At 52.9% G+C, this 24,502-nt stretch overlaps 7 protein-coding genes and 1 non-coding gene across 8 annotated transcripts; 6 read left to right on the top strand and 2 right to left on the bottom strand.

The window, feature by feature from the left end:
- The first annotated feature begins 261 nt into the window (after positions 1-261).
- On the top strand, positions 262-2,902 carry BDZ83DRAFT_284138 (uncharacterized protein). Its single transcript, XM_060502156.1, has 5 exons — positions 262-613; positions 683-777; positions 845-962; positions 1,016-1,114; positions 1,170-2,902. The coding sequence occupies exons 1-5, from the start codon at positions 449-451 to the stop codon at positions 2,856-2,858; spliced, it is 2,166 nt and encodes a 721-aa protein (XP_060365868.1). The 5' UTR covers positions 262-448; the 3' UTR covers positions 2,859-2,902.
- A 7,244-nt stretch (positions 2,903-10,146) lies between these two features.
- Positions 10,147-11,465, top strand: BDZ83DRAFT_751450 (HMG box protein; the record flags this gene model as incomplete). Its single annotated transcript, XM_060514050.1, has 2 exons — positions 10,147-10,170; positions 10,227-11,465. The coding sequence occupies 2 exons, from the start codon at positions 10,147-10,149 to the stop codon at positions 11,463-11,465; spliced, it is 1,263 nt and encodes a 420-aa protein (XP_060365869.1).
- Positions 11,466-12,117: 652 nt separating this feature from the next.
- BDZ83DRAFT_618573 (transmembrane protein 32) lies at positions 12,118-13,158 on the top strand. The gene is made up of 3 exons (XM_060508080.1): positions 12,118-12,266; positions 12,341-12,436; positions 12,511-13,158. The coding sequence occupies exons 2-3, from the start codon at positions 12,381-12,383 to the stop codon at positions 12,893-12,895; spliced, it is 441 nt and encodes a 146-aa protein (XP_060365870.1). The 5' UTR covers positions 12,118-12,266; positions 12,341-12,380; the 3' UTR covers positions 12,896-13,158.
- Positions 13,159-14,233: 1,075 nt separating this feature from the next.
- BDZ83DRAFT_618577 (muts domain V) lies at positions 14,234-17,532 on the top strand. The gene is made up of 5 exons (XM_060508081.1): positions 14,234-14,760; positions 14,818-15,417; positions 15,472-15,898; positions 15,952-17,244; positions 17,307-17,532. The coding sequence occupies exons 1-4, from the start codon at positions 14,596-14,598 to the stop codon at positions 17,052-17,054; spliced, it is 2,295 nt and encodes a 764-aa protein (XP_060365871.1). The 5' UTR covers positions 14,234-14,595; the 3' UTR covers positions 17,055-17,244; positions 17,307-17,532.
- Positions 17,533-17,914: 382 nt separating this feature from the next.
- BDZ83DRAFT_575874 (ADP-ribosylation factor) lies at positions 17,915-19,034 on the top strand (the record flags this gene model as incomplete). The annotated part of the gene is made up of 3 exons (XM_060504865.1): positions 17,915-18,449; positions 18,512-18,625; positions 18,682-19,034. 3 exons carry the CDS (start codon positions 17,915-17,917, stop codon positions 19,032-19,034), a joined length of 1,002 nt encoding a protein of 333 aa, XP_060365872.1.
- Positions 19,035-20,045: 1,011 nt separating this feature from the next.
- BDZ83DRAFT_575697 (uncharacterized protein) lies at positions 20,046-20,743 on the bottom strand (the record flags this gene model as incomplete). Its single annotated transcript, XM_060504840.1, has 2 exons — positions 20,046-20,487; positions 20,559-20,743. 2 exons carry the CDS (start codon positions 20,741-20,743, stop codon positions 20,046-20,048), a joined length of 627 nt encoding a protein of 208 aa, XP_060365873.1.
- A 778-nt stretch (positions 20,744-21,521) lies between these two features.
- On the bottom strand, positions 21,522-22,556 carry BDZ83DRAFT_751454 (uncharacterized protein; the record flags this gene model as incomplete). The annotated part of the gene is made up of 1 exon (XM_060514051.1): positions 21,522-22,556. One exon carries the CDS (start codon positions 22,554-22,556, stop codon positions 21,522-21,524), a length of 1,035 nt encoding a protein of 344 aa, XP_060365874.1.
- Positions 22,557-23,207: 651 nt separating this feature from the next.
- On the top strand, positions 23,208-23,305 carry BDZ83DRAFT_t130. Its single transcript has one exon. It is a non-coding gene; the product is annotated as a tRNA-Ser (tRNA).
- Positions 23,306-24,502: the final 1,197 nt, after the last annotated feature.

Consider the following 24,502-nt stretch of genomic DNA (forward strand, 5'->3'; position numbering starts at 1 on the left):
CTCGACTTCATCCCGTGTCTTTTGCCTCGCCTTGCCATTATTCCACCTTTTAGTACTGAACAACACCCCAGCATTCAACTTCCGTTTCGTTCCAGTCGCACTGCCACCTTGGTTTTTTTTCTCCTTTTTCCTCAATCAGCTACCCTCTTGGTCTACACTATCAGCCCCTCGTCATCACCTCACGATCCCTTCCATACAGTTGACCCGCAGACTATATTGATCGATCGACTGCCGACCTTCCAATCCAATCCGAACATACCTCTTCGAGACCTTGACCTCATCGGGGCTTCATTGCGCGACTATATCGTATCAATGACGCGACAGTCCTGAATTATACCCAAGATCTCACCAGCACGCTTTCCGAGCATAACCAGGCCCCGCGAATTTTGGCCGCATCGATTCCTTCTTCGACAGCCTTGGCGCATCAACGTAGAACGCAAGCACAACCATGGTGTCGTCTCGCAAAAGGACACTGCAGGAGGCTGATAATGGCTTGAAAGAAGAAGACTCTCCGCTCCTTCGCCTACGGAATCAATGGCAATTCGCAAACCTATGCCAGTGGATCTATCTCTTCGGCAAAGTGGTCAAGATTGATGACAGCCTAGATACAGAGGTATGTGACTCTTCGCTCTGACTCAAAATATTCCATGGGGACTACCATTCACTGACTGCTCGCTTCTAGGATATTGAGACCGAATGCCTGAAGCCGAATGCCCCTGTTCTCCAGGATATCGGTCTCGCCTTACTCAAGTTCGTTTCGTCGCATCGTGGCCTCACGTACGTTATTCAGCCTTGTTAATGTCGCTTGTCGCATGCAGGGGTCTTCCATGCTAACATGTCGTAGACACGAGCTCTTTGACGAGTACACACGAAGACAATACTTGGCAAGGACACCTGAAAAGAACCCCTTTGGCACAGGAGAAACCGCAGCCAAGTTCACAGACTTCGATATCTTGACCAAGGTAAATGCATGCTTAATCTCCAGGTCAGTACAACGTGTCTAACTCAGCCGCAGGTACGAATTCTTCAACAAATGACACAATGGGTCATGGCTCGCCCCGAGCGAGTCAGGGAGAAGATGGAAGAACAAAAGGACATTGATCAGACCAGCTGGGTGAGTATTTGGGTGTTCTTATGCTATGCGTTGGTATTCTAACAGATTCGGACAGCGGATTGAGCCCATCGGCTGGGATAAAGACGATCGGACGTATTTTGTTCTCGATGACAACAGAGTCTATCGAATGACTGAACCGCCAAACCCACCTACTCCCAAGAAGAAGGCCAAAGCTGCGAAATACGGATCCCGCTCAAACAAGAGACGACGCCTCTCTGCACCAAATGATACAGACCATGCAGACCAGTCTGTGAACGAACCGACCGATACTTCTGGGGACACGACCGAGGACACTGGCCTAGGCAGCATGAAATGGGAATGCCTCGCTGTTAGCTTGGAAGATGTACAAGGGATCATTGCGTCTTTCCACAAAACCAAGGACGACAACGAGAAGATCTTGCGAGACCAATTGCAAGAGCATTTACTTCCTATCCTAGAGAAGCAGGAGGAGTCGAGGAAGCGCAAGGAGCAGCAGCGGGAGAGAGAACTGTTGAATCTGGCTAAGATGGCAAACGCGAAGCGTTCTAGCCGTATCGCGAATAAGGCAGAGCAGCAGAAGCAAGAAGAGAAGGCCCAGGAGGAAGCCAAGGTCATGCAAGTCCAACGGGCCGCAGCAAAGAAACAAGAGCAGCAGCAGCTCAAGATTGAAAAAGAGCGGGACCTCAGACTGATATCCCGAGAAAACCGGCTGAAGGAACGGGAGGCTCGCCGCTTACAACATGAACGCGAACTCTCTCAACTCTCCGAAGACAACCGCAATGGCTCGGGTCGCATCTCGGAGCGACGGCTGCAAGCCGAGATAGAGAAGAACATGCGAGCACTGGAGGAGCTTGAAGACGAGGAGGAAGACTGGATCTTCGATTGCATCTGCGGTGTCTACGGTCAGGTTGACGACGGCACACATAGCGTGGCGTGCGAGAAGTGCAACATTTGGCAGCACAGCAAGTGCCTCGGCATTAGCGAGACCGAAGCTGAGAAGCCTGAGTTTCATTTCGTCTGTCAATCATGCAAGCGGCGTGAGGAAGAAGCTGCGGCAAAACCAAAGACGACCATCAAGCTCAAGATCAACCGCCCAGCTGACGTAGCGTCCTCGCCTGCGAAGCAGCCGTCAAAGGAGAGCAACCACCTGTCGAGCCCGACAGGCCATGACGGGTCGGTTCCATCGAGGGGGAGACCGGTGCTCGGGCAAGAAATTGGAGCACCATCAGAGTCTGCGATCACCAGCCGCCGCTCTGGATCACCGATCCAACCTCGAGGGACACATGGAGCCAAAGAGACCAGCCCAGAACCAAAAACCCCCAAGGCTGAGAACGATGATGCTGATGATAGGCGAGCTCATCGTGACGCTGCTGCTGACAAGTCCTTGACGAACGGTAACGACAATGTGCCTGCAAGCCCACCGCGGGCTAGAACCACACCGGCACCGCGGGACGTCTCGCCCAGACACGGGAACTCCAGTCTGCTTGCCACGCCCATCATCAGCCGCGAGCATGGCATCCCGGGCTCGGCACACTCATCATTCACACTGCCCGCTCCTGAAGGTGGACTCTCTCCGACCAAGCATTCTCCCCCCGCCCCCCGTCCGCAGCCCCCAAGCACCAAAACGCCTGCCCTCCCTGCCGTCCTACCGCCTGTGGCGACTCTTTCGCCGTCCCCACGTCAGCAGATTCTGACACCCCCTATCAAGCCTGCGGAGCCTGTTAGACGGCCACAGCCTCCAGGTGCAAGTCCAAATGCGCTTTGAGACGAGACGGAGAGTCCGAGGCGTGCGTAAGACAGCTGAATCGATGGATACACGGAGTCGCTCCTGTATGAGAAGTACGGGAGCCATGTCATGGGCTCTGCCTGGGGGTTGAAATGTTAGGACCCTTCCAAAGAGTGGACATGACTTGGCTGTTTGGATGTATATGGATAATACTTGTATGACGAACGACTGCATAGAATACCTCAGGGAGTAACGAGTAGAAGATTACCAAACACGAACTCATGTGCAGGTGATCTAGGTCTTTGCTAGAGACAAAACGACGGGGAGTATTGCTATCCCTGCGAGTGAGATCAAGCCGAGGTTTAGGGGTATTAGCCGGATTCGTTTCTTTGGGGATATGCGAATGGCAACAAGTGTTTGGTACAAGAGACTCGTCGTCTTCCACGTCAGACGAAGCTTCACGGGCGGCAGAACACGCTAGCTGTTCGTGAGATCCGTTTGAATGTAGTTCCATACGGCCCTGGCTATGCCGCCGCATGTCTCAGAAGTAAACCGCTCTTGCTGGGAGAGAGCACAACCAGCTGCACCAGAGCCGGCCACGATGATTTTCTCATAAGGCCGCGTATCTGGACGGCCTAGGCCGCATATCCCAGCAACCAAACCAGCCCCGTGCGTGGGAAACAAAAGGCGAAGAGTCAAAGTATGAATCACATCTAGTCGCACGATCAACGAACCAATGGTCTAAGCTTCGAGACAGGCTCGGGCGATGGTTTGAGCGGCAACCTATACAGCGGTTCGCTCATGTCTTGCACGGGGAAGACGGGCCTACGAGGACAGGCATAGCCAGGGTGGGTTTTTGGTTGCGTCCGCCTAGTCTAATAGGGCACAAATCCTTGATGTCTCTTGCTCTCCAACTTTCCCGTTGGTCTCGAGGGATGTCTCGGGCTGTTGAGATTGCAGATGATCGTTGACGTGTGATGGTCTATATCCACCATAGAAGACATCACCACTGACGTGTTTTCCCCCACGCTTACGGTACGGGACCACGACAGGCCACATCCGACCGTCGCCGTGTGCTATCGCCGGAGATGGCGCATCGCCATCCTTGGGTGGCAGAGCAACAACGTCTTTGATTTTATGGTGACTTAAAGGGAGGCAGTCGAGAGCGGGATTGCATCTCGGCACAACCTTACCGCATGGCTTTCGGCTGCACGACCTGGATAGAATTATATGAGCAAGCAAATGAGCGAAGAGCATGAGAGAAATGCAAGGACAGTATCCAAAGAGGACTGCACGTCTGCCATGAGGTATGCGTGCCCATGCTGCCATGCATGCACATGCGGAAAAGTGAAGAGGCAAATGAAGACGGCCACGGGCTCCATTGGAGCCGGAAGACGTCGGCCTACCTCACAGCAGCGCCAAGATGAGCGCGAGTCGTGTTGGACCTGAGGTAAACGCCGATACGGATACCATCTAGCGGGAATGGCGGAGGCGACGGCGATGGCGGCGGCGGCATGTGAGTCCAGGGCCCAGGCATGATCTCTCACCCAAGTTTGTGAGTAGGTATCTGATTCTCATCTTCTAGTCCTGCGGATACTGACGAAGACTTAGGGACCGGCCGGAGGGGCCGTTACAGCAGCCTAGTGATGCAAAGCTCCTGCAAGAACAGGTGCCTTGCATGAATGGAAAACGATTGAATGCGCAGATGCATGCGGCGGTAATTGTAGCCTGTGGACGTCTGGAGATGAGGTGCCACTGGATGCAAAGAGCAGGGGCCCAACGGGAGTCGGGGAATTGGTGTGTTGGAACTTGGTATTCGTAGGGAAGGTAGTGTGGTAGTTTGTGGATTTGAGCTGGAGGCCAGAGGCTGGAATCAACGGGTGCCATTGGATACACTCCGTTGGGATCGACATTGGGCCTGAGGATGCAGCATCCCACCATCCATCCATCCACCCATCCCACCGTGCCACCGTCGGTGCCGTTCCTGTGTGCCTGCAGCGCGGCCGGCCAGTGCCTGCGTATGTGGAGAAGAGGGCGAAAAAGAGGCGAGATGGGGCCGCCGTCAAGAGTCAGGACGAGACACTAAGACGCAGACTAGGGGATTTTCTGAGCCAGCTCTAGGGCCAGATCTGGAGCCAAGAGGCACGGACGAAGACATGGCGCAAAGTAGCTTGCAGGCGTAAGCCGCAAGCGCAGGATGACGGGCGAGTAGTTCGGATGACATACGACCGGGCAGAGTCTCTTGCGGCGTCCGGAAGCCAAAACCGAGGAAGATGGAGAAGCTGAACTAGAGTCTAGAGGCCAGAGAAGGCCGGCTAGGTCAGAGGCTGACTGAGAGTGTGTGGTAGCTCTCCCGCACTCTGCAGAAGGCGGCATCCTTCGGAATACAACGGGCTAGCCGAAGATATGAACCTTATGGACCGGAAACTCTCATCTCTCCGGTTGGGCCAACACTAAGTACCTTGTGTACCTCAGATATGCCTCACCTCAGTCCTGGGCCCAGGATCAGGAAGGTCCTGATGGTTTTTCATGGTGGTTGGCTGGCTAGCCGAGGCCGACTAAGAGGGGAGAATATCGTAGCAGAACTGGGGAGAATCTAAACAATAGTTGCTGAGTGGACAATGTGCTAAGTATGTAAGGTGAATTATTAGGCATATGCATAATAAGTAAAAATGAAGTTCAGATGCCGATTCCTGCTGCGCGCGTTGAGTGTCATGGGTGGGGTGTGTCGGGCGGACCCTGGACACTGTGGGGGTGATTTGCGAGTGTTTCCTATTGATGTGGGTTTGAATGGGAAACAACGAGAAACAAATTTGCTTCGCAATTGGAGGAGGTTCCCAGGGTGCCTGAGGAGTAACAAGTAACAACTGACCAAGGCCAGGCTTCCGACGTCGGCTGGAGGAAGGGGGTATGCTCAAATGTTGTTGGTTGGAAAGTAAAGCAAGGTAGTGTTCATTTACCAACTGGACGGTTGTAGCCATCTGCTGGTCTGGCCCGAAATGGCGAGGCCCGGTTCTGATGCAAGGGCACGGTTGACGATGCAGATACCGGGGCTGCATGTTTGTGACGAAGCGAACGAACAGAATGAGAATGCCAGACGAGTGAGAATGGCGATAAGAACGTTGGCCATGGCTCTACCTAAGGTAAGGTAGATGTGAGATATGGTATCTTGGAGGGGAAAAAAGAAAGAAAGACCTAGCTAATTATTTGAGTTCCACATCTCATACTTTGGATGAACGACGGACAACCCAAGGTGCCGCCCAAGGTAAAAGTACCTTATTGTAAGAGACGAAATGAGACGGAAGGAGGGGACGAGAACCAACAGATACCATCCAAGGTAAGGTGCCTTACCTTAAGGTAGGCCAGGTACCTGCCCAATACGAGATGGGAAAGAGAGAGAGACGGACATGCACCGATCCCCACGCACCGTGGCAGGAAGGAAAGACCGACGTAGAAGAGTCAAAGAAGGAGCGACTTGGAATGCACGCCACGTTCTGTTTCTGGACAAGACCAATGAGAAGTGACGCCACCAACACTTCCGGCAGCAGAAAGAGCAAACAAACATTCCAATTCCCTGCCGGTCCTGCTTGCCTGTGCGGCCTGCCTGCCTCGCCTGCCTCGCCTTCCCTGCCAAAACCGTCTTGCGTGGTTGCAACTTTCGTGAGGTGCTGGCGTTGTTTCTTGGTGGAAGACGGGGAGGGCAGTGTGTCCCACGCTCCCACTCCCACTCCCACTCCCATCCTCTCTCCCAACTTTATCCTCTGGGGCTCGTTGCTTTTTCTTCCTCCAGGCCAGGGCACCACGTTGCCGATCATTTTACTTTTGATGCTACGCGAGGTACTTGCAAGATCTAGCCGCTCTTCAACCTGTTTATCCTGCTGATTCCAGCTGAACAACCCTTAGATGTTGACATCGCATCTTCCAACCCCAGTCACCAGCGGTTTGGTATCATCACCTCTTCCTTTTCTCAACCTTTGCCTCACATGATATCGCATCAAACGTGGCATGGCCTCCCTTGCTTCGGCCTCTCTTCCGATACTATTCTGAAAATCCTGCGCCATGTCCCCTTCCCTGCTTTCCATCATGGATTGTTCATGCTAAAAAATAGGCATGTTCAGCCGCGTAGGGAGAGACGAACACGTGCACAGACATCCGTGGAGGCGTGGCTTGGCTAAGGGGAGGGGTGAGTTGAGGAGAGAGCTCTGTCAGAGTAAACATTGTCAGAAGCTCATTCATGTATGAATGGGCATGACAAAATAGAAGGATGGGGGGAAGGCAAGGGTGCAGAACAGGGCGAGAGAGGAAGCGAACAGGCCATCAGTCAAGTTGGAACTCGAGTGAGTTCCCTCGCAACTGACTTTGCCAGAAGATGGATCTTGGTCTTGAACTAACCGGCTATCAGCGTGAACCGGTGGGGGAAGACGGGATGAGATGACGAAGGCTGAGGGGAGAGAGCGAGACATGGATCCCTGTTCAGATGGAAGCCATCCCGTCAGTTCAAGAGGGAAGCGATGCGTCTCGTCACTTTTGAATGTCCGCGCTGATAGCAACATCAGATGAGGCAGATGCTGCACCGCCCGTGCGATTGTGGCAGGAAAGCATCTTCAGACTTCATATGGGCGGGAGGTATCTACCCACCTCAGCGATGCCCGCCCTGTCTTTATATCCCCTGTTGCTTGTTGGTGAGCAATGTCGTGCCGCGCCGCGCTCCTCACATCGTCTCTGCCGCTATTTCACGTTGGTGTATTTGTGTCGTTTACCGCCCCCGTCAAAGTCGACCAGTTCCGTATACATGTCCAGGACCCAGGCATTGCAGGAACATAACATAACATGGCATGGCATGGCATTGGTTCCGTGCCGCGTTGGCCACTTGGGACGACCTGACACTGGTAATCATAATGGCAGCCGACGATATGACCGAGCTTGCGATATGGACACACAACCTAACACCTGGATACCGGACACCAGCGTCCCCCGGCATCAGCAGGGGCGGGGATCTTTCTCGCTCGCTTTAACCGAAGACGGCCAAACGGAACAGCAGCACCAACGGATGGGTTGCCATTTGGTGGTGAGGGCTTGGTAAGGCTGGTACGGCCGCTCGGCGCCGCTTTCAACCCCATGTCCGAATGCGGCAATCAGCTAGATGCTCTTTCGGACACAGAGAAGCCAGCGACGGCATAGAAGGGAGGCTAGAGCAAAAGAAGCAGAGGCCCAACTTGCGTAGATGCACATGCGTAACATGTAGACATAAAACCATCCAGCCCGGCCGAACGCTTTTCTTTCACTCCCCATCTCGCCCCTCCCCTCTTGCAAAGGGTTGAATGAATGAATCCTCTCATCGGTTCTCCCTTCTGACAAAGACCGACTTCCCTTGGCTTTTTCTACATGCCTCTGGGTTTCTTTGAACACGACCAGGATCTCTTATTCGCTTGAAATCAGATTCAGATTCAGATTCAGATTGAGACCCTCAGATATCCATCTGGCACGGTCTCTCTCTCTCTCTCTAACACACATACACACCCACATCGTCCACACATACAGCCATCTCAGCTCAGCTCAGCTCAAGTCAGCTCACCCTTGCCTTCTATTCCCATTCTAACTCTCCACCTACCCCTCTGCAACACCGCCGAACTCCCGTCCGGCTCGTGCATGACCAAGTCCTCATCCGAGAGAAGGACCAAGAAAGAAAGAGAAAGAAACCCCACTGGAAAGGAGACGCGAGGCGGCAACCCATCACCATCTTCACCCAACATTACTATCTTGGGATCGGAAGAGCGGGTATTAGAAGAATAGCCAATGTGCGCCGGAGACGAGCAGAGAAAGAGAGGAGAAGCACCGAGGAACAACCAGAAGCGAACAACCAACCACCTGAACAACAATAAGAACACTCAAAGCCGATGAGAGAAAGCCCAAAGATACCACCCAAGAGCATCAGCACTCTACCGCCTCTCTCTCACCCGCTTTCACCACCACCTGTCATCAAAGAGAAAAAAGTCGGGCTATTCATGGAGTTTCCCACGCTTGGCCTCTCGTCATACTACCAACCCTCATAAGCCTGACGCTGACCAGCCCTGACCAGGCCAGCATCAGTTGGACATTGTGGTTGCTTCCCATATCTCAGGAGAACGGTTCCAGATCACCACTGATCCCTGCTTCTCGGCTGCTTGCAACCTCGTTCACCCGTCCTCCATCTTGACCATCCCTGGTCCCTGCAACACCGCACCGCAACTCACTGCATACTTGTAGCTGCAGCTGCGTCTGCAATAGGCATACGGATCAGAGACACATACACAGGCAGAGACTCCAGGTACTTCCTGAACAGCCACCGGTACAAGGGCTTCTCAGGAACGAGCTGCCCGTAGCATCTCTGACTCTCTCTGTAGCCCTACCTCCACTCTTTTGTCACCGGGGACTACTACTTACTCCCCCGTTCGATCCATCCTACCTAGCTCACCCTCTCCTTCTTTCTCATGCACACACCACCCCCTGGCTAACACCACCGTCGGCTCCTCGACATCTACTGAATGTAGATAATCTGTGGACGCAGCTGCCTCTTTCAAGCAATCTGCTCCACTGCTGCCATACTTGTCTTCTTCCCTCTCACCTTTACTCACCTTGGAGCCTGCGTCTGCTGCCATACACATCCGTCACCTGACCCAGGCTTTGCCTCGTGTTACCATCGGATTCCAACACTTGCCCGTTCAACGACTACATTATCCGTACACAAGTGCCGAGACAGCCGCAAGGGAAAACAAAAACAAAACGACCGGAATTTGGAAAAGAAGCAGAACCCTCCCTCGCGGGTCTACAACACTTGAGATTCAGACAACATAGAGAGAATCCACTTGGTCTGCTTCATCGTCCTTCAGTCCACTGTCTTCACCCTCTTCTTGCTACCCGGTAAGCCAACACTGGTTAGCAACCGACGACACCAGAGTATTCCAACAGCTTTCCTCATTACTTTTAGCCCTGTGGAATGGAACAAAACGGTCCCCCGTCTCCTGCTCCCTCGAACGATGATATCTACCCGAACGGACTGCATCACTTGATACGCCCGGAAGGAGCCACATCCTACCCCCGAGAGCACTTACACCCGAGTGATATGGGGGGCATGCAAACTCCCTCTCGATACGGTACGCCTGGTCCTCAGCAAGACATGCAATACGATCACCACTCTCCATACTCACATCGCCCACATGATGGCCAGATGGTAAGCAGCCCCGTTCCGAGCTCAGTTCCATGTGTGTCAATACAGCGTGTACTAAACGAGCCTCGACAGTCTTATAGTCATGGATATGGCACAAGCGTCAGCTCCATATATGGCCCCATGTCCGGGGACTTGAGCCACCAGGTAAGCAACTTCGCTGTTCATCATAGTAATACAGACACTCACATGCTTCCTTACAGCCGTACAGCACCCCTGACACGTCACCACCCACGCCATCGAGGCCACCAGATGGGTTGACCACACGTAGTGGTCTCAACATTCAGAAGGGGTCGACTACCATCAAGCCGCTCGCAGTGAGAGCATCACGTGTTGAAAAGTCAACGCCCAAGAAGAAGAAGGAGCGGGCAAAGTCTGCCAAAAAGGTTGATGTCGTCAAGAGCCCACTGAGCGAATTGGCAAAGGAGCAACCGCACATCCCAGTAGCGGACATTGGGGCCTATGTTCAGCGATCTTCAGAAATCCGGATGAAGGAGGTCGAGGAGAGCAAGACGCCAGGCCGGATCAAGCGACCGATGAACGCCTTCATGTTGTACCGCAAGGCATATCAGAACCTCGCCAAAAGCCTTTGTACGCAAAATAACCATCAACTTGTATCTCAGGTCTGCGGTGCCGGCTGGCCTTTAGAGCCGGAACACATTCGGGACCAATTCAATGAATGGGCGAAGGAAGAGCGCGCGAACCACCAGCTTGCTCACCCGGGCTATAAGTTCACGCCTTCGAAACCAAGACCCAAGGCGAGAGAAGAAGAGGACTCGGATCAAGGCGACATGGACGATATGGAATGGAACGGCAGCCGCGCGAGCTCAAGGAGCAGGCAAGTGAGGAAACCCGGACACGGCAGGAACGAAGCACCAGCGTCCATCTTCCACAATTACCCGCCATTGCAGACGAGTCCCATGGGTCTCGGCGTGCAGACACAGTCCATGTACCATTACAGCAACCCGGGAAAGCCTCTCCCAGCACCGTACAGTCAGAATGGCCTTGGCGGCGGCCAGTATTATCAGCAGAGCGTCCACCAGCGTCAGGACGCCACCGGCTTTGTTGAGGACGTGCTCATCAGGAAGACGCCATCACCAGCGATGGGCTACGCAGCACCATCGATGGACCACCGGTACGACGGCATTGACCACTACGGCCCAATGTCGCATCCTGATGGCATCGATCCGATAATCGATCCGGGTCTAATGGGCCATGGAGGTCATCCGTACGGCGACATGTACGGCAATCACATGCTACCGCGATGGACGAATCCGCTCAACTTTGGCGACGGAAGGCAGGAACTGATTGATGGTATGGGATATGAAGAAAGTCTTCTGACAGACCCTCAAATTCAGATCCTGAGAGGACCAGAGAGCAGCTGGAGAGTGGAGGAGCTTGACAGTAGCCACTTCACCAACAGCTGGATAGAACCAGAATGAGCGGAAGAAGATTTGCTTTCAAATCGGCTCGCTCCTGTAGTTTGTACATTGTCCGAGAAAAGGAAGGGCGTCAGGAGTATTGGGTATCTTAGAACGTAGGCGGACATCTCATTTCTGTTTGGTTTTGTTGAGACTGGAGATGAATTGTTTTATTGGGGGCGGTTCTTGGGCAAACGGAGCATGAAGAGAGAAATGGGGAGAAGACGAGGAGAGAGGCCCGGAACTTGTCCCATCGAGGGCGCACACACCATAGCTCAAGGCTCTCCCAATACAAGTACCTACTTATTGCTCTCAGCTTGTAGTGCCATCCCGATCGACCTGCGGTCTCCGGAGCTGAAATGGTGCCGTTCAGTAGACATGGCGATCGTTCTTCGTCGTAATTCCGACACCACGTGCCCCGGGCCCGCTTCGAGGGATTACTGGCAGCTTGAGGGCGAAGTGAGGTTCAGAGTTCCTTGTGAAAACGAGATTTCATGCCATGGCAGTAAGATCCAGCGTTGGTACGTTTTCTGGGGTAGCAATGCACGAGTGACAATCCAGGGGGGTTAGCGATACGCGTGGGGTCAGTCGTATGTGACTAAGCCAGGTATGGCTATGCGTTAGTGTATTATCAGGAGCCTCGTTTTTGCACTATCTTCTCCGCAAAGTGATACTCAACCACTTTAACGAGGCTACAGCAACGACGTGCCAAAGCTCCTGGCGCCATCGACTTCAACATCGAATTCATCCTTGCTAGAGCCTGGTCCATCCTGCACGTCGCCCTTCGCCCACCCCGCCTACTGAGCTCTTGAGCTTGCTAAGGTACTTCTGGGACAGTCACAAATCTTCTCCGGCATCAAATCAATCAACAAAAACAAGCGTTAACCTTGTGGCAGTATTGCACCAACGGGCTCGCGCCAAATACGCTCTTATATCATGACGTGGATCTCGCGCTCGATCACGGCCATTGGCCTCCTTCTCCTCGGCCATGCGTGAGTCTCTTTTCTCCCTCTTTCTGTTCCCCAGCTAGCCTGACAATCGTTTTGACACCTGCCCTGTTGAACAGCTGCTACTCTGCGCAAGAGCATTCTGCGCTGCAATCTTTCCGAGCAGCTTCGCCTTTAGCAACATCTGCCTCGGCTACCACGTCGCTACCGGCAGACATTACAATCGAAGCGGCCGTGGCGACTCTCATCGTCGTCTTGGGTATGGTCTTGGGCGCACCCAACCTCCGACCGGTCGAGTGGCGCGTGTGGGCAGGCAAAATTGAAAGAGAGGGCGAGATGGGATTCCTGACGGGTAGCGGGGAGGTGGAGAAGGACTACGTTGGCAACCCGTTTCGCATTCTCGAGAGCCGGCCCGGCTTTGCCGACATTCGGAAACAAAAGAGAGACTTTACGAACTGGGTCAAGGCTGGGGAAAAGGCTGGGACCGCGGCCAAGTCGGGTTGAGTTCTGGAATGGCGAATGAATATAGTCTATCCAAAACATGCCTGCAATGTGTTTTCAACGTGGGCACGCTCATGTCAAAGTGCTCATCGCAATGGCCTCGGAAGACAGCTCCCTACCCGGGGGTCACGATGAATTTTAACCCTTCATCATGCAGTAGGCAAGGTATCTAGATCCAGTGCATCTCCCAAGATCGAATCAAGAATTAGAGAAAAGCATAACCCAAAATTGGACGAACAACGGAGAAGACTGTTCCACTTCCTAGCACATCGACATCGGAGAAGTGCTCCTCGAGGTTGCCTTGGATGGCAACCTGGCTTCATCAATGTTGATTGTCTACCTTATTTACCCACTCATGCGTAGCCTCCACGGTTGCGCATGCAGGGAAACATCGAGAAGATAAGCAAAGGCAGGCGCTCCTTCCACGATTCTGTCGTGCTTTCTTCTGAGCACCCGAAATGCTCGGCAGAACTACCTGATCAAAGTACGCCAGGGGCTCCTTGCACACAAGATTAGGCAACTACCTTATGTACCTTCCCGGTGTCTCCGAGGCAAGCACGACTAGATTTGGGATAGGTCCGTTTCCATGACATTTGGAGCTGGGAATTATCTGAACCTGCCGTGAGCAAACTCGTGCCACACATACCTGGACATGCTCTTGTTAGTCAAAACTGCCTCATCCCACTACCTAATTTCTGCCCTTCTGGGCTTCTCTTCATCTCCTTTTTGAACCTTACAAAGACCAAGGACACAGATTACTCATTGTTCTCCCTCGCCGTGTCGAGCCCAAGGAGCCTCGTCATTCCGTTCCATTCACCTGTATGCCCAACAATGCCGGGACGAGATAGCGTCAAGTTCAGTCCCTGGCGTGGTCGACCTCGCAGAGGATTCCCTCATGGAAGTTTCAGAGGCCGGTCGAGTGGCTCGCGGAGAGACCGAGGAGGGGAATCGAGGACTGGCTCGGATGTCAGCTCAAGAGGAAGCTCGTATACACCTCGTCGTTCGAGGGGATCTTCTGCTCGTGCATACCGAGGATCGCGAGGTACTTCCCGTGTCGTTGGTCCGCACAACACCTCGCCCATCTTCTCGAGCCCTTGTGGTACCCATGTACCATCACTTGAGGACAGTTTGCTATCTTTAGGACCTTCCATTGAAGATATCGGGTATCGAAACCGCCCCATGGGTCCCGCGAGTCGACTGACACTACCGTCCAACAACCACTTCTTGCCCTCAATTGCTGCTGGAGTCGGATTCGGCAATGATCGAATGCCTCTACCACTGTCAGCCAGCGATCACGAAGCACCGTCACTCCTTGGCAGAGAAGCAACGGCTCAAGTCGAGCAGCGGAACGAGGTTCTAATGGCCATTTCCGTTCAAGTGAAAGGTGTCCTCGGATGTGCCTACTACAGTACAGACGAGAACAGCTTGTTTCTTCTGCAGGATATGTCCTGCACAGAGCCGTTGCAGTTTGTCGAAATGCTCATGCTGCACATTCAACCAACGGCCGTCTTGTTACCCCTGAAAGTACCGGATGAGGTTCTTCATTTCTTTGAGAAGTATCAAAGCAATGTAGACCGAGGTTGGTTATTTCTTGAGATAGGGGCAGTGATTTTGAGCGTTGATGAATCATTCTCATAGCATCTGCAAGGGACAACTACATTATCCGACTTCTAGGTTCAACCGAATTCAGCCACGACGCTGCCATGGATAGGTTGATGAATCTGCCGATCGCCACCTCGGAATATGCTCTGGTGACGAATACAGTATTTGGTTTATCCAATCGCGGCTTGCAGGGTCCCGGGGACAATTGCCAAGATGTCAAGACGATGCGTCTCGGGTCTTTTGTAGATCTGGAGAGCGTTACATCGGTAAGCTATGGTGAAGGAAATGCTGCACTTGTCATATGTGGTTCTAACACACGCTAGATTGGTTGTGCCGGTGCCGTACTGTGCGAGACTTTGCGACTTCAAAATGTTGAGGGGGCACCAGAAGACACAGAGAGAACTTTCGGGGTGTCGCTGCAGATGTTTGCTTTGACGGACTTCATGTTTGTAAACGCTGACACGCTTTCCTGCCTCCAAATATTCCAGTCCGAATTGCATCCGAGTAACCTGATATCCGGCGCGGGAAAAGCAGCCTCCGGCTCAAAAGAGAGCCTATCTCTATTCGGTCTCTTTTACCCGCTTGCTGGTACCCCTCAGGGCAAGGCGAGGCTTAGACAACTCTTCTTGCGTCCACTAATCAACATCGACATGATCCGCGAGAGGCAAGCAACCATTTCGGTATTCTTACAGCCAGGGAACGAAGAGGCCTTTACGAGCATGTCTAAAGAATTACGGAAGGTCACAGACATCAGGGAAACTCTGGCTCAGCTGCAAAGAGGCGCAGCAGAATCTCCGGCTGGTTGCGCTTCAATCGAGCGTGGTGTTTGGTGGACACTAACTCGATTTTCGCTCCATGTGCTACGGCTAAGAGACGCCATACTTCAGCTGCGAAATTCCAACGGCCTTTTCATCATACAAAAGGTCAGTCATGATAGCAACTCATCTGCCAAAGGAAAAGCTAAACCTATAAAACAGATGGTGCAAGTCGTCGCAGTGGACAAATTGACGGCAATTATAGATTTAATAGGGAAAGTTGTCGATTTCGAGGAAACCAAGGCAAATTCACGCATTGCTGTGAAATTACACGTAAACACTGAGCTCGATGGATTGAAACAGACTTATCAAGGGCTAGAATCTCTCTTAAACGAGGTTAGTACAACATTGTCTTTAGAGCTCCCAACGTGGGCTCGCAAGTTCGTCACAGGCTGTGTCTTTTGGCCGCAACTAGGCTTCCTCACTGTTGTGCCTTTACTCGAGGGTACTCGGGCAGGCTACGAAGGCCAAGGACTGCCCGGTGACCTTTGGGAGCAAAGATTCACGGCGAACGACAATGTCTATTTCAAAAACAACCTCATGCTAGAGTTAGATGAACACTTCGGGGACACTTACAGCAGGATTGTTGGTTCGTGGTCAGGTCTTACTGGCGAGATACTTACCTTGCTAATATTTCTCTAGATCTCGAAGTTGATATCTTGCACGGTCTAGCCTGCACGATCCTTGAACATGAGGCTACCCTCAGTCGCGTGTCTGATGTTTGCGGCGAGCTTGATTGCCTTGTAACTCTTGCTAGCGGAGCACTCAAATATGGCTGGGTATGCCCAACTATGACAGAAGACAACATTGTTTCAATCTACGACGGACGTCACCCCCTCCAGGAGCTGGCGGTGCCTGCATTCATCTCCAATGACTGCAGCCTTGTCGGTGGCTCTGCCAATGAAACAAGAACACCAACATCGACGCCGAACAATGATATTGGTGCCAGCACTCTCATCATCACAGGACCAAATCATTCGGGAAAGAGTGTGTACGTCAAGCAGGTTGCGCTCATTGTTTACCTTGCCCATATTGGCAGCTTCGTGCCCGCTGCCAGCGCTACGATTGGTCTCACGGACCAAATTCTAACCCGCATCTCGACGCGGGAAAGTGTGTCGCAAGCGGAGAGTGCATTTGGTACCGATTTGAGGCAAGTGGCCTTCCTGCTGAATTGTGCTACCCGTCAAACGCTCGTGGCAATCGACGAATTTGGTAAAGGGACGGCAGCTGATGATGGAGCTGGTTTGATGACTGCCCTCATTGACCACTTCAGCACACTCGGTTTACAGTCCCCCAAAGTTCTGGTCACAACACACTATCATGAAATATTCGAAGGCGGTTATCTCTCAGAGAGACCAGGCATATCGCTCGCGCACATGGAAGTCCGTCTTGATATCGAGGCGAACCAGATGGAGGACCAGGTGGTTTTCCTTTACCGTCTAGTTCCCGGAAGAAGCACTTCAAGTTTCGGGAGCAGATGTGCAGCGTTGAATGGAATTGATACCGCGGTGGTCGAGCGAGCTGAAGCAATTGTTTTGCTCCTAGCCCGAAATGAAGACCTTGGGGTAGTGTGTGCTAGATTAGATGCTGAAGATGAAGCTCGACTTGAGGAGGCCGAAAACGTTGCCCGGCAGTTTCTTCGAATCTCCTTGGATGGCCCCGGAGAGTCGCAGTCCAGAAGTCGAGGTATTTCGTCTACTCTAGTCATTTTGCAGGATCTTCTCATGCCGGCAGTGGTTGAGTGAGGTATCTGCGAGAACTTGATCCTCATGAGCACCAGAGGTCCTGGCGCGGTACCAAATAATGACCAGGCTGAATAATGCGCAAAGGGGGAAGATTGCTGTTCAGTCGAAGAGCCGGGCAAAAAATGTAGCAATTTGTTGCTGTGTGGTTGATTCGAGCAACTGATATCAAGGCAACATTTGAGAAAGCGCCCCTATACAGATGTTAGACTCGAGATAAGAAGAGAACGCAGTCTCGATTGCCTTAAACTCGTACAAAAGTTTCGTCCGTGACCTTCCAGAAAACTCTGTATTACTAATGTGATGCTACAGCTTGGCGATTGAAGCCCAAAGTGTCTACCATCACACGTTGGCGATGTTACTCGTGATCAGTACTACCACGTTGAGAAACATGAACGCGAATAGAGGCTGCTGCACGTTTCCAGTCACCATGTTACGCATATGTTATCCTTGAAATATATATATATATATATATATATATTTTTGTGTCTTTTTCCAAGGAAAATCGCCTCGACAACCGTTGGGCAGCCTGCAATACCCCTGCCACATAAATACGGGCTGGGTATTTTTGCGACCTCAAATAGGCGCCGACGCATGTGCAAATAGCCGCCGCGAACCAACATTGGCGGATCCTCTGCAGCGAATCAAGTGAGACAATGTGAGCGAGCGGTTCGCTCTGCCACTCTCTGTTGCATGGGTCACCAACGACATAAGATGTAGGGCTGAGGTATTCGTACAGCTCCCCCTTGGCCAAGGCTGTCAGCTCAAGGCATCATCGCAAGCTTCAACATCACAAACATAATTATCCGTCTCAAGTGCTCTGCCGGATACCTGTCATCGAAGGATTTTACTGGTCAAATATCATGGCGATACCAATTGCCGCCACCGCCGCCGCCACCGCTGCCACGTTGGACGACAAGTTCCAGAATCTAGACGATGAGGTCGTGTACACTCGCGTCAAGGCCGAGGCTGCCAACGACAAGGCTCTCAACTTTGTCGTCGAGTTCAATCTCAACGAGGCCTTCATCGCCTTCAACCTGACCTCTGATGATTTCGCCCAGCTCGCCACGCGAAAGCGCAAAGAGGGCATGGTGCGATGGATCAATATCTGGTCACCGAGCATGCAGAAGCCAGCCGTGGAGCGCATCGGCTCCCAGTATGGGTTCTCCAAGAGACTTCTCGCCATCATGACGGCTCCTGCCTTGTCATCCATCAAGCAGCAAGTCAACGCGGTGCCGGCCTCACTGCAGGGAGGTGATGTCGAGAAGGGGTCGTTGTCTGACGGCCCTGGACTTCCACCACCAGGACAGACGCAGGCGCAAGTGTTGGAGGAGCTTCAGATCTACCAACTCGTGAAGGAGACGGTCAACTACACCTCCATTGACCAGGGGAAGAACTGTGAGTTCTCGGCCAGCTCGATTCCAGAAGTACTGCCAGAGCAATAGCTGATTATGGACCAGTCCTCTGCATCGGTGCCAACTGGTTGCATACCCGGCCACAGTCCAGAGTCACCGAACACAGTCCAAGTCTGTTACCTCCCAGACACTGGTCATGGCTTGCCCTCAGCTCCGACTGTAAGTTTGCGAATTGCTCGTACGAACTGTTGTGCCATACTCATCCACCGACGTAGCCGTCGTGGTGTCTTTCCACGAGACGCCATCATCAGAACACAGCGAAGACGAAGAATGGTCCATGGCAGAACTCGCCAATACGAGATCCAACACTACCAGCGTATTGTGCCAACTATCTAAGCACGGTGTAGAAGATTTCGAACGAAGGCTTCTCTCGCTGAAGCCGGTCAGGCAAGCAATGCCTCGCTCGGAAGTCGACAGTAACACTGCCTGCGAGGGCTCGAGTAATCTTTTCTATTATCTTTTCGAGGACTATTCGTCGGCTCTGCCCGTTTTAAGAACTTCCAAGCAAGAGCTGGGTCGACTAGTACGTCACGAGAACCGAGTCTCGACGACCCTGACTTGTAATTGAGGATGAATACCTGCTGATACCATGTTGCGTTGCAGAGCGATCAAATCTTGAAGCCGGTAGGTTATCGATGCCGTGACAGGAGCAGAGAGCTGACTTACAAGCAAGAGCCGAAGAACCAAGGTTAAGACAGGAGAGATTATACAATCGCTACATACGCTGAGAAAGGAGCTCAGCCAGCTCCAACATTTGTTTGAGGGTTACAAAAGCCTCATCAGGCGCATCTGTTGGTCCCCTCAGTCCCTGGATGGCTGTCCCGAAGGCCAATGTGGACACCTGAAGTTCTCCAGAAGTACGTTCGGCGAGGTAAATATCTCATCGTCAGCAAGAAGTCGCTTCGAGCGCCTTGGAGACAGACTGCAACTGTTGATGCTCAACACAATCCAAGAGTATCTAGACGAGCAAAACGCACTCTCCAACACGGTAGGTTTCCGGGAAGCATGCTTGAGCCGAGTGTATTGAATGTTTGCTGACGCTGCTGCTAAACAGTATTTCAACCTCACGGCCCAAAGGGACTCACAGGCGACTGCACGCCTGAGCAGGAGCGCTACCGTACTAGCCAAGCTGAGCGTCTTTTTTCTCCCCATAACCTTCATGACCAGCTATTTCTCCGTAGAGATACCCGATCTGGTGGAACACTACACCCCCAAGATGTACTGGGTCTGTTTTGCCGTGATTGCCGGGATCTCCTTCATTAGCCTTTTCTTTTTTAGTCGCATGATTGAAATCCTCAGCGACGTCCTCGAGGCTTGGGCCTACACCGCGGTGCGAAGCACCCGGCGTTTTGTTGGACTCCGTGTACAAGATGATAGAGACGAACATTAATCGAGATGTCGGGCCGCCGCATTCCATAGCCAAGTGACCCACGGCACCGCATCGGGGTATTCCCTGTCCATCTCATCTAGGCGAATAATGACCAAAGAAACAAACAACGTAACGGAATCAGGACTCCACGAGTCGTTTCCTCTGCGTACACAAATTTGTCCCCATGTTGATAATTGTCTGACTTGCCGTTCATCGCATGGCACCGAACAAAGCGATTCCTACACCCGCAGCGAGTTTAGCCACGCATGCCGCTGTTGGACGTGCTGCGGCGTTGATGACGACGCCATTCACTGTGGTCGATTGAGCACACTGGTCGTTGGACAAGCCGTAGCATGCTTGGGAGCTAAGACTCGAACATATAGGTGTCGCCGATGTTCCGACGTCCGGCCGGGTTGCCGCGACGGTGGTTCCACCCCCACCAGGAACAATCACAGTAACACCGAAGCCCGCATTGCCATCCAATTGAGTGACGCAACTCTGGTAATTCCTGGAGCATTGGCTGAGGGCTGATGAACATTCGCCGCGATCGAGCGATGTCGCTATGTATGGAAATGGAAAGTAAGCATTGGGGACATACGAAACTGCCGTGGCGGTCGGTACTGTCGTCGGAGCCGTGCCGGTACAAACAGCTCTAGGATGTGCGACTCCGAATTAGCCTGGATTTTTCTCATGATGAAAATAATGCTGGAGGTTTAGTCATACCCAGATGGACAGCAAGCTGGCCGGTTGTTATCGTCCAGTTCGCACACTTGTCCCGTGGCGCAACAAATTCCATCAAACGTCGCGCCTAGTGAATCCGAACATTTGGATGTGCCAGCCGGGCAATCCTGACGTCTGAATAGTTGTAACGGCGCACCGCCTAACACGTAGGCAGCGGTGGGAACCATAGTCTTGGTGCCACTTGAAGTCGGAGTTGGGCTCAGGGCTATAACCGTTTCTGTGGCTCCCAGTATTGCCAGTCGCATTGTCCATCGTGATAACCTCATGATTTCGTAAATATAATGGGCCAGGCCCGGATTGTAGTTGACGCAGCGAACCTGTTTTCTTGCCCTAGCCGTGCGGAGGTGGAGGAGTGTCTGTTGCTGGCTTTTGTGATAGATAAGCAGGTGCCTCCTCGATCCAGGATTGAATAGTCAGTTATCGGTCCCGGATGGCATCAAGCAGTTGTCTCAAAAGCTGGCCACGAATTCGGTGAGGTTATGGGAAGAGTGGAGGAAGGACGGGCCGGAGAGCTAAAACAGTAGTACTTGTATGTCGCTCTCAGCCTGCTCCAACAGGAGGATTACACGAGTGTCAAAGCCTGCCCGCTGTCAATCTGCTGGTTGCCAGCCACAGCCAAGGTTTTTGCCCAATTCCGCGTCCCTGCACTCGAACTACTGTGAGAAAGTAAGGTGAGCTGTCCAACCCCGCCCTCGTTCTTTTGGTGAGGTGGGTTGCATGCATGCGAATTCTCTCTGACTACCCAGGCCAAAAGTACCGCCAGGGTGGGTGAGGTGGCTGGGCATCTGGGCTTCGCAGGGTGAGGGGGTAGGGAAGACGCCAATGAGCGTTGCAATCGCATGATGTCATTGGGCGAGGGACAGTTGGCAGAGCAACCCCGGCCTCAGTCCCTCGGGCCCCGGTCATGATGCACAGAGCAAGCTTTGCACAACACCCTCGTCGCGATTAACGGCCTCGAACATGGGCCAGAATCTGTCGGAGTCGTTGAAGTGCCTGCATCTCGCCGTGGCCTGTCGTAGTTTCTGTCCCATCTCCGCGCGCCTCTTCAATTTCTTGGTGCGCTTGTCGGGCGAGGGACCCGAGGTCACCCCAAACTTCGTCCGTGTAGCTCGTAAGCACATCGTTCCAACTTTCCATCCACATGGCTCTGGCTTGTTGCACATCTGCGACTCCAAAATGCTGCAATAACTCGCTGGGGTCGTCTCCATTCAGGAAATGAGGCTGGAAGTCGAGGAGACTGGCCCAATTGAAGGCAGGCTCTTTATGCTTTTCGTCGAAAAGGGCTCTTCTCAGCGACAATTCTTCTTCTGGGGATATGTACGTCTGTAGGTCGTCGCCATTCACATCAAAATCGTCCAACTCGAGAGAATCAAGTAGTTCAACAACACCTTGGCCGTCTTTGACCTCTTGTTTCTGGAAATCGGACTTGGTGCCTGCTGAGAGAGGCATGTATTGACTGTATTCGCTGACAAGGACGGTTCCAGAGTTGCTCTCCTGAGCCTCGGCTGACCTTTGAGGCTGGGAGAGGTCATCGAGAACCGCTTGAGCCTGAGCATCCATGAAGTCTTGGTATTGCTGTCCACCAGCAGTGGATAGACCTGTTGCCGAACTAAAGCCCGTGGCGGTGCTGGGGTTCATGGTGCTTGGACTGCGATACGCAGCAGTATCTCGGTGGCTTCCGGAGCCCTGGGCAGAGTCGGAGGAGGTTCCGGGTGAAACTTTTGCTCCCATAGTTCCGCTACGGATGGTTTCGGTAGCAGACGAAGCTGTTAGAGCGGTGCGAGAAAGGCTGGCCGCAGATGCCGTGAGCCGGGATGCAAATGAGGAATTGAGCGGTGCATCTCGGTCACCTTGCTGATGTAGAGCTGTGCCATCACCAGGCGCCGGTTGGACATCGGAGGGAGGAGCGATGGAAGTTTCTTTGCCCTTGCCCTTGCCCTGGGGACTGGAGATGGCATCGCGACTATTCTGCTCAACCATGCTGAGAGGAGTGAAGAAGAGGTGTGTAGTGGGCGCTTGGGGGGTCTATAATGGCAACTTAGGCTCAGCGAGACAGAAGGCTGGCGACATGATATTGCAAGTGCGAGAGGAGTGGGGTCGAAATGTCTGGTTTGTACCTATTCATACACAGCGACCGAGGTCCATGCCTGCCGTGGGCTTCTTGTATCGTTGATGTGCCGGCCAAGGGCCGTAGCTAAGGTACCTTGAGCTTGAGGAGCGAATAGGTAAGGTGAGGCAAGGTACCGTAGGTAGGTATCCGTACATTCCTTGCCTTCCAGGTACCTGATAAACGGTACCTACCTATCTAGGGCACCTACCAACAGCAAGGTAAAGTACCTTAGGTAAGGTAAACAGAGACAGGCACCAAGTATGCAATTTGACCGGAAGCAGTTGACGTCTCTTCGGCGTTCTCCATTCGGCCGGACTCTTTGGCTGCACATGTCAGCCCCGTTCACGAGTGCGTATCTGTAGGGAGTACTCCGTAAGTGTATCCCAACGCAGCTGGCAGCTTCAAGCTTCCATCACTCACCATTCCACTAAGTGGGACTCAAGTGGGGGAAGCGCAGGGCGGGGATTCAGGACCGCAGTCAAGAGGGGCGTCTTCAGCATCTCGAGGCCGCAATATATCAAGGCAACATGGCCGAGTGGTCCAAGGCGATAGACTTGAATTACATATTGTTCTATATCTATTATCTTCGGATGCGCAGGTTCGAACCCTGCTGTTGTCGATTTTTTGCGAACCATGACCTAATAAACCATTTTTGTGCCTATCTTTCCATCATCTGAGAGACTTGACCATGAATGTTGGTGGTTACCTTACACTTTTGTATACTTTACGTAAGCTAGCTCTCAATTAATGCTTATGGGACAAAAGTCAATACCGGTACCTTACGGAGTACGGATAGGTAGGTATCCGTACTTGCGTTAACTTACTGGGCGAGCCCGTGCCCCCAACCCAATCGGGCCACCCGCCTCAACCTGAGGTAAGGTACTCTGCTCTGCCCCTCCCCGGTCCCGTCAGCAGCTGTCCACTGAATTCCAGGTCGACCTTGGGTCGGGAGTACTCCGTACCGCGCGTACTTAGATGTCCAATTGTGTTTTCCACTGGATTCCCATGTTGACCCTCATCCCGCCCGCTTTCAGGGCAGCCACAAATCGGAGCCAGTTAGGTTGTGTAGGTACGATAGCGACCTGCGTAGGTACCTTACCTCACCTAACCTAAGGTAAGGTACCTACCTACCTTAGGTAACCCAGCGCAGTGGACGGGAGGGCAGCACCCGTACCTTACGGCGCCCACCTATCCTGCCACCAGTGCCATCGATCGGGCAGCCAGCCCGGGTTGCGATTACAGTACGGATTGGATACCTCTCCGTACCTTAGCGAATCTGGGAGACCTGGAAGCAAATCAAGCCCACGCAACATCCCTCTCTCTACCTTGCCTTACCTACCTAGCGTCACCTCTTTCTATCCCGCCCATCATCACTCCACCACTCCCACCTACCTACCTACTTACCTACCTACCTGACCTTACCTTCTCCCCAATCTCAACCTTGCGCAGTCTGCACCCTGTTCTCGCCTACCCGCAACCTGCGCCGCGATACCCCCTCCATACGAACAACGTGCAAGCCCTCGACCAACCGACTTTTGGTCTTCGCCGTCATCAGAACACTCAACCGTCCCTGCATACGACGAAATACGCCTTTTTGCAAATCCCAGAAGCATTCTCACTCCCACTCCCGCATACGCCAAACACTACGCACCTACCCTTACTTACCGCAGAGCCTTCGAGCTACGGGCCTCCCTTTTCAACCCCTCGTCAACTACGACCCGCCCGATCTATCTCTGCCTCATCCCAACGAGATAGAAACCGCTCGGCTGCTCTTCGCCCGCAATTGCCTCACGCACTCCTCCACTTTGCCTGCGTG

Source organism: Colletotrichum acutatum (genome assembly GCF_030867785.1).
Source record: "Colletotrichum acutatum strain CBS 112980 chromosome Unknown BDZ83scaffold_38, whole genome shotgun sequence".
In the NCBI taxonomy this organism is placed as follows: domain Eukaryota; kingdom Fungi; phylum Ascomycota; class Sordariomycetes; order Glomerellales; family Glomerellaceae; genus Colletotrichum; species Colletotrichum acutatum.